This window comes from Nyctereutes procyonoides, unplaced genomic scaffold (genome assembly GCF_905146905.1).
Source record: "Nyctereutes procyonoides isolate TBG_1078 unplaced genomic scaffold, NYPRO_anot_genome, whole genome shotgun sequence".
NCBI classification, from domain to species: domain Eukaryota; kingdom Metazoa; phylum Chordata; class Mammalia; order Carnivora; family Canidae; genus Nyctereutes; species Nyctereutes procyonoides.
The window spans coordinates 2,146,413-2,154,746 of NW_026575041.1; the positions used below are offsets into that span (position 1 = coordinate 2,146,413).

Consider the following 8,334-nt stretch of genomic DNA (forward strand, 5'->3'; position numbering starts at 1 on the left):
GGCAAGCATTAACCTTGTTTTACATAAATGAAATATGAGGCTCACAGAACCTTAGTAACTTGTCCAAGATTACCCAACTAATAAGTGGCAGAGTTGGGTTTCAATCTCTGGTCTACCTTCGAAGTCCTTATTCTTATTCTTTCTACCACACTTCAGTAACTCTCAAAATTTAATGCATGTCTGAATCACTTCAGATGACTCTTCAAGAGTGAGAAAAATATTGCAAATGTTACATATATTTGCAAATAAAATAACATATATATACACATACATATAAAGACTTCTCATAATGCAATAAGACAAATAACCCAATTAAAAAATGGTCACAGGATCTGAATAGACAGGTCTCCAAATGCCTAATAAGCACATGAAAAAATACTCAATAGCACAGACTATTATAAAAATGCAAATAAAAGCCACAACAACGATACCACTTCACACCCACTGTGATGGCTATAATCAAAGACAGACAGTAACAAGCATTAGCAACAAAGTAGAGAAACTGAAACCTTCATAACATGACTGCTAGTGGAAATATAAAATGGTGCAGCCACTTTGGATATTAACTTGAAAGTTCCTCAAAAATTAAACAGAGTAACCATATAACCCAGCAATTTCACTACCAGGTTTATACTCAAGATAAATGAAAACATAAGTCCACACAAAAATTCATACATGAATGTTCAAAGGAATATTATTCACAATAGCCAAAAAGTCCATCAACTGATAAGTGGATTAATAAAATGTGATAGGATATCCATCCGACAGAGTATTATGTACCAATGAAAAGGAATGAAGTACTGATGCTATAACATGGATAAACCTTGAAAACATTAAGCTAAGTAAAAGCCAGTCACAGAAAACCACACATTTTATGATTCCATTCTTACAAATTTCATTTCTATAGAGAAAGAAAGTAATTGCTTAAGGCTGGAGAAAATTATGGAAAGTGACTGCTAATAAGTACAGTTTCTTTTTGGAGGAGCAAAAATGTTCTTAAGTTAAAGTGGTGATGATTATAAAACCCCATGAATATACTAAAAAACTTTAAGTAGGTTAATTGTATGGTATGTGAATTATATCTCAGTAAAACTTTTTTAAAACAGTCTAGACCAGATTACTTCAAAGGTTCCCTTCTACACCTAACAGTCTCTGAGACAATGAAAAAATTCTCAGAGCATCCATAAACAGACAAGAATCCAATCCCCAGCAAGTCCCACAAACCTACAGTTTAGGAAAGGTAACATTTAGTACAGTAATTCCTCACTTGAGGTCACTAGACCTCCAGGTGTCTACAAAGAAAGGACAGGTGCTTCTTGAGCCAGTTCCCATTTTTCAGAGCATCTGTGAGAAACCATCCACTCAGCCTTCTCTGAGGTAGTTTCAAGTATCTTTGCCTTTGTCTAGACTCATGTTAGTAGTTTTAAAATACTGACTCAAAGCTGATTAACAGCTTGATGTATGAAAAATAAAATATAAGAAAACAAATTATTAGTTAATATGTACTTTTTGATAGGCAAAATGTTTCAAGAAATGGGACTTATGATGGTTTCCTTGATTAAAAGCTTGGGAAATATAGACAGAGAGGATAGTGCACTTGTCTAGAAATTACAGAAATAGCTTAGCATTTTTTCTCAATATGATTCACTTCATCTCACTGTGCCTCAGTTTCCATTTTCATTGACAAATATGACAGTGTTCAACTGACTCTGAAATTCTATGATTTTTCCATATTATATAATTACCTAAACATGTCTGCTAAGAAAGTAGTTCTTTATATTCAAGGTCCTTGCAAACTTTCTTTATTGACTCTACTTAGTACATCTTAAAAACAAACAACACTATCTATGTAATATTAATAAATAATACATAGGCTGTAGTATTTAGAAATTTACTTATAAGTGGCCTTAGAAAGCAAAGGGAAAAAATAATAATAATAAACTAAAAAGAAAGTAAAGTTTGCCTGTCTACTGCAGACAGCAAAAGTCAACAGGAAACACTTCAGTATAAAATATCCCCAAAGCATGGAATGTCCCTGATTAACAACAAATGAGTTATCTTTCCTTCTCATATTTTACTCCCAACACAACAGCTTCCAAATACATCCCTGGAACAAATGAACTGAAGAAGGGGAGGAGAGCAAAGGAAAAATACTGTATCATAACTGGTTTCCTCCCTTCAAAATTCCAGGAGATGAAAAGTGGGGGAAGGGAGTGGAAACTAGCCATAAGCCAGCATGAAATTCTCCTATTTACAGCTTGATACACTACATCTCCTATTACATCTCTTACTTACAGCTTAATAATCATTGTGGTCTTTTACTTTTTCACTCTTTCTAAAGTCATAAAATTTTTTCTCTACTAGTAATTTCTTTATATTACAAAAAGCCACTTGCATTTTTTTTTTTTTGGAGTGAATTCATACTAACTTAAAATGAGCATAATACTGGTCAGGGCATCGGTGAAAAGGACTACAATTTGTAGGTTTTGGGGGAGGAGAGTGATGGGAGCCTCAAAAACAAAAGCAGAGAGGCGCCTGGCTGGCTCAGAAGGCATAGCATGAAAATCTTGATCTCGGGATCCCTGGGTGGCTCAGCATTTTGGCACCTGCCTTTGGCCCAGGGCGCGATCTTGGAGTCCCGGGATCGAATCCCACATCGGGCTCCCTGTGTGGGGCCTGCTTTTCCCTCTCCCTGTGTCTCTGCCTCTCTCTGTGTCTGTGTCTCTCATGAATAAATAAAATCTTTAAAAAAAAAAATCTTGATTGCTAGGCTGTAAGTTCAAGTACCAGATGGGGATAAAGATTGCTTAAAACACACACACACACACACACACACACACACAGACACCCCAAAGGAAAAGCAGCAAGCAAAATCTTTTAAAACATAACTATGTTATGTTAAAAACTCAAGTTCAGAGACTTCCAATGAATTTTTAAAATGTCATTCTACTTGCTAGGACAAACCAGAAAAGCCAGACCACCTGCGTCCTCAAGCAACTAAAGTTATTATGAATACCAGGAGTATGCAATTTTCAACTATCATTGGGGGAAAAAAAAAAAGAAAGCAAATAAGAAACCTAAACTCACTTTTTAGGAGGTAATATTGTATTCTGCTCACAATTACATAGGAGTAAAGGGATTCAGTCCAATAATTTAACATAAAAGAACACATATCTTTGAAAAAAATAATTAATTCTCAGAACACCAACAATCTCTGTATTTACATATCATATGTAAACGTAGATATACTCAAATTCAAATAGCACAGTATGTTTTAAAGCGCCCACATGGGGCAGCCCCGGTGGCACAGCGGTTTAGCGCCGCCTGCAGCCCAGGGTGTGATCCTGGAGACCCTGGATCAAGTCCCACGTCAGGCTCTCTGCTTGGTGCCTGCTTCTCGTTCTGCCTGTGTCTCTGCCTCTCTCTCTCTCTCTCTCTCTCTCTGTGTGTCTCTATGAATAAATAAATAAAAGCTTAAAAAAAATAAAATAAAGTGCCCACATGAATCAAAGTATCACACAAGCCTAACAGACACCACTCTAGCCCCCTACAAACAGAGGAATAACACATTTCACCTAAAAACAAGTAAAGTGCATTTAAATATAACCAGTTACATTCATTTAACAATTCTGCCAGCCAAAACAAAGGGTACAAAGAAATGAATTAAGACTTAGCCCCTGACTTTAAGGAATTCACGAGGGGGGAAACAAGAATCATGTGTAAAATCAAAATCCTCTGAGATCACAAAGAACAACAAACTTGCAAACTTAGTGGCAACCAGAATTGCCAGGTGAAAAAGTGGGAATAAAGGTACCAACGAGCAAAGAGAAGAGCGCGTATAAAGGCATGAATGTACAAAGCACATTTAGATAACCAGAAGTCCTGAGTGGTCAGGGCAAGGGGAATAAGAAGGAAGGATGAATAAGCATGAAATGGCAGTAATTATGTCAGGAAAGGAAGCTTGTGGCAAGGTTGCAGAGGGTCATAAGGTGTGTAGTCTTTATCTAGAAGGCCACAGAGAACTCAGTATATAATAAACAATGTTTTTAGAAAGTTAACTGGTGACAATGTGGAAGGCAGACTTACAAGAAGATACTGGGGGACAGAAGATAGGAGAACACCGCTGCAATAGTTGGGATATTATTGCAGTAACGCAAGAGCAATGTGATGGGGTCAGCGATAATACAAACAACTAAACAACAGCAGAACAACCTATATCAACTTGGCAGTGATTCTGTGTCCCTCTACTTGACCATAGGCTCCTGTACAGAGGTATAGGCAATAGGGGAAAAAAAGAAAAGAATGCAAACAGGAAGTCTTCAGAAGATGTAATCACAGGACTTAATGACCACTAGCCTTCCATCCCCACAGAGAATCTTCATTTAAACATTAATTTGGCCTTTCTAAACTGCTTCTGAAAATTTATTACTTTCTTCATTTAGAGATCGCTACTAAAATACCCTACTTCACTTAATAGATGTTTAAAACTTTGAATTTTTAACCACATGAAGAGTTTCAGGTATTTTACACAGGAATTACTGAAGTCTAAAAATTCCCGTGACCACATGAAAAAAAGAAACAAATGCAGAATTAAAACAGAATACTTCCCAGTGAGAACACAATGATCTTGGTTTATCCAAGTTTGGATTAAGACTAATTTATATGCCCTAGTTAGAAACCCTAGACAGTAGAAATAGTCACAAATAATACCTAAATTAAATATGGGACAGGAAAAAAGGAACTCTTTAAAATCTTTGGGCTCCAAACAATTCAGCTATCCAAACACATAATATTATTATAACAACACACCGTTCATATTTTTCATGAAATCCACATGATGTTATGCACCAGGAAAAATAAGCAACTAATAAAGCTTACAGACCCAATTCCAATTTGATAAATGCGTTACTAAAGAGAAATTAAGAATTGTAACCGCTCTGTTTCAACATGCAAATTATCTTCTATCCTTTACAAAAATATGTTTGTTGACCTGTCAATTTGTATTACAGCATCATTAAAACAGTGGTATCTCTTTCAGTAAAATGAGTCATGCTTCCCTCTATAAAGATACCGATTTTCACAATGCTGGCAAGATGGCTTACCTATTCAAAGTTATCTTGATTATGAATACAGGTAACTTTAATGATAAAATATGATAAACAAATTTTGCACTAAGTTTAATGTTCAAAGACAAAACTGTATTTGTCATGTTGTAACAAATAGTGCTAGTGTGCAATCATCTGAGGTTGACGGGCTCACCACCCCACCTCCCCCCCCCCTCAGATATTAACCATTAACCAGAGGCGTCAGTTTAAAAATCTATGTGAAATCATTAAGGTCAGTAAGTGTTACAACTCAGTGGAAAGATTATTTAAATCAGAATTCTACTTCAATGATTTTACTTTAACTAATAAACTTTTAAGACCCTTGTGTTTTCATGATAGTATATGTAGGCTATAGGTTCCACCACTAAAGGAAAAAAAAAGTTTGTATTGCGTTAGTTCCAGTTATAATTTCTAGCTGAGTCAAAGCTCTAACAGCCTTAAAGCAGGAAATCCAAAAGGAAATTCCATCATCAGTTCCTGGGGCTTGGTAACTCAATGGTTCTTTGAAACAAAGATATAAAAGTTCTCACTATAACCTTACCTCATATCTTCAAGCAAATCACATTCTGCTTGATGTTTGGCTTGAAGTTTTGTCATCTGCTCAACTTGAGTGTTTTTCAGTTCTTGTGTAACTTTCACCTAAAATATACCATATATTATGAAGGCCTTACTGCAACTTTAACAACAAAGTAATTACTCAAGCAAAATACTTAATACTTGTTAAAATATATAATACCTCTTGCTCCCTTCTCCCCTAAAGGCCATAAATCCATTATTACCCACCTAATATGTTTACTGAGGACACTTACTGAGAAATCTAGCCAAATATGCTGAAAGAGGTTAAATGAAAGTAAAAGAGCATAAAAATTACAGATTAAAGCAATGCAAAATAAACTGCCAGTCATTCCCTCTCAAGCACAAGCTCAGTACATATGTAGTAGGTCTTAAGAGTTTTAAGAGTCTGTTTTCTATTTCTTCCAAAAAAGATTCAAAGATTTTAACCAAGAGAGGTGAGCTGAGTATAGATGGCAGAAGTGAGTAGAAGAATGTAGAAGAATGCTTAATACCTAATGATCAAAATTTACACAATCACGAAATTATATGCATAAATTGACTACAGAAATTATTCCATAATGGCTGCGAGAAAGCACACTGTCTCAGGATGATGCCAACTCGCTGACAGCGCATCAAATCACAATCTCTTTCTCACAAAGGAGAAAGCAAAAGTGACCTTCCAGCATATGCAGTGCTTTTAAACCACCCAGCAAGCCGGTCCCCGTGGCGACTCCACTTCAAACAGAACAGCAAATGCAAGCTGTCCAGTGCCTCGGTAGCCAGGCCCGGACCCCAGGGTTCCAGGGTACAGTGGGGCCTGGAATCCCCGCCGCCCGCGGGGCCGGGCTAACCCGGAGGGGTGGGGGTACATGTGTGAAAGAAAAAAAGAGTCACTTAACTGGAGAAACCCGGATTAAGAAAGAGAGAAAGAAGAAGCAGACACGAGCGAGTTAGGCATTCAGCAAATGTTTGCCCACGAGGGGAGGGCAGAACAGCCTTCTCCACCCAGTGCCCAGAGTAGACACTCAGTAACCATCTGCAGGATTAAAACGACAAGGACACAGCCTCAGTCCTTGGGAACGCCGGAGAAGAGGGCAGTGAAACAGTTCCTGAAGGGCGAGGGGGAAGCTGCTGACACGCCGAGAGCACCCGTCACTCCCACCCCAAGCCCAGATCGCGGTGCACACGCCACGCACTGCCCGGTTCTCGCTCTCCCGGGCCCGCACCACCGCCTCCCGACCCCCTAGCTGGAGGGGCGGGGCAGGATGGGGGGGGTGCGGGTGGAGAAAGGCTTAATTTCTTGTTTTCCCCTGGGGTGGGGGGCGGTGACTTATCCAACTTCTTTTCGGCCGCCCCGTGGGAAAAGCAGGCCGAACCTTACGGCTGGGCTAGAAACAAATTCCCTGAAAATTATCAAATGGCCGAGGGTGGCGACAAGCAGCTGGAGGGTTCAAACCTGGCGCAGACTAAACAATCACACAGGCACAGGCACTGCAAAGCTGCAGGGGCTCCCCGCCTCCCCTCGGTGCAGCCCCGAGAATGCACTTTGCAGCGAGAGCAGCACAGCCATGCGCGCGCGCACACACAAATGCACGCCCGAAACTCTTGTGAAATGTTGGGGGTCTCCCAAGCGGTGGAGGGGACGAGCCTGGGCCGCCCCTTCGTCGGAAAGAAACCTCATTCGCGTGGCCCCCTGCTAAAGCCGGCGGCAACTCGTTGACAAGCCCGAGGCGACGGCGGTCACGGCCCCTTGCGAAAAGGGGGAGGGGGCGCCCCAGCCGCGCCCCTTGCACGCAACCCTCCCACACCCCCAAAGCCCCCCAGCTGCACCCTCACCTTCCTCGGCGGCGGCTGCATGATGCTGAAGGGACATCAATCCTCCCCCGACGGCGGCGTCAGCTAGGACGAGGAGATGGGGGGCCTAAGGAGGGGCGGCCCGGCAAGCGCGCGCGCGCCCGTGTGTGTGTGTGTGGAGAGCCTGAGAATAAGGACTCTCCCGGCAGGGAGCAAGGCCAGGCCGGCGGGCGCTGGAGGACCCGGGTCGGAGGGCGAGTGTGAAGAGAAGGAGGAGGAGCGCCGGGAAGGCCTGAGGCTCGGGCGGCCCGGGGGGTGTGTGAGGGAAGGAGGCGGAGACCGCGAGGGGGCGGGGGCCCGGGAGCCGGGGCGCAGGGTCTCTCTGCTCGCCGAGCGGCTCTCCCGCAGCAGCGTCGTCCCGCTCCCCGCCCGCCGGCGCAGCAGCTCCCAGCAGACGCGGCCCCCCGCCCCCACTCAGGCAGCCCAGCCCTCGCTGGGCCCAACGCCCCCGCCCGGCCCGGGGAGGTGGAAGGCGGTGCCGCGCTCTCAGCTTCGGCTCCTCCACTCCGGCCGCGGGAATTTCCGGCCCCACCGTGTGGCGCAGCGCCCCGCTCCGGCGGCGGAGGGGACGACTCAGTCCAGAGCAGGGGTTCGAGGGGCCGGGCCACGCTGCCGGGAGGGAGCGTGGCCGCGGCGCGGGGCTTCGGATCTCGGCGGGGCAGCGGTGGGGGGGAACTAACGGATCGCTCGGCGAATAGGAGGGGTAGAAACGCTAGCGGAGCACGGAAATCCCCCCGCGCGTCTCCGATAGTGGCACGTTCCAAACGCCTCCTGTCCTCCCTCCCCCACACTGAGAGGCAGCCGGGGGCTTCACGCGCGC

General features: G+C 43.1%; 1 protein-coding gene across 1 annotated transcript in view; it reads right to left on the reverse strand.

The window, feature by feature from the left end:
- FCHSD2 (FCH and double SH3 domains 2) overlaps nucleotides 1-7,850 on the reverse strand; it is a 318,404-nt gene extending 310,554 nt beyond the window's left edge. The window contains exons 1-2 of the mRNA XM_055320838.1: nucleotides 7,497-7,850; nucleotides 5,647-5,744 (exon numbers count right to left, since the gene is read on the reverse strand). Coding sequence (XP_055176813.1) covers nucleotides 5,647-5,744; nucleotides 7,497-7,517 — 119 coding nt within the window. The 5' untranslated portion in view covers nucleotides 7,518-7,850. The remainder of the gene's footprint in view (nucleotides 1-5,646; nucleotides 5,745-7,496) is intronic.
- Nucleotides 7,851-8,334: the final 484 nt, after the last annotated feature.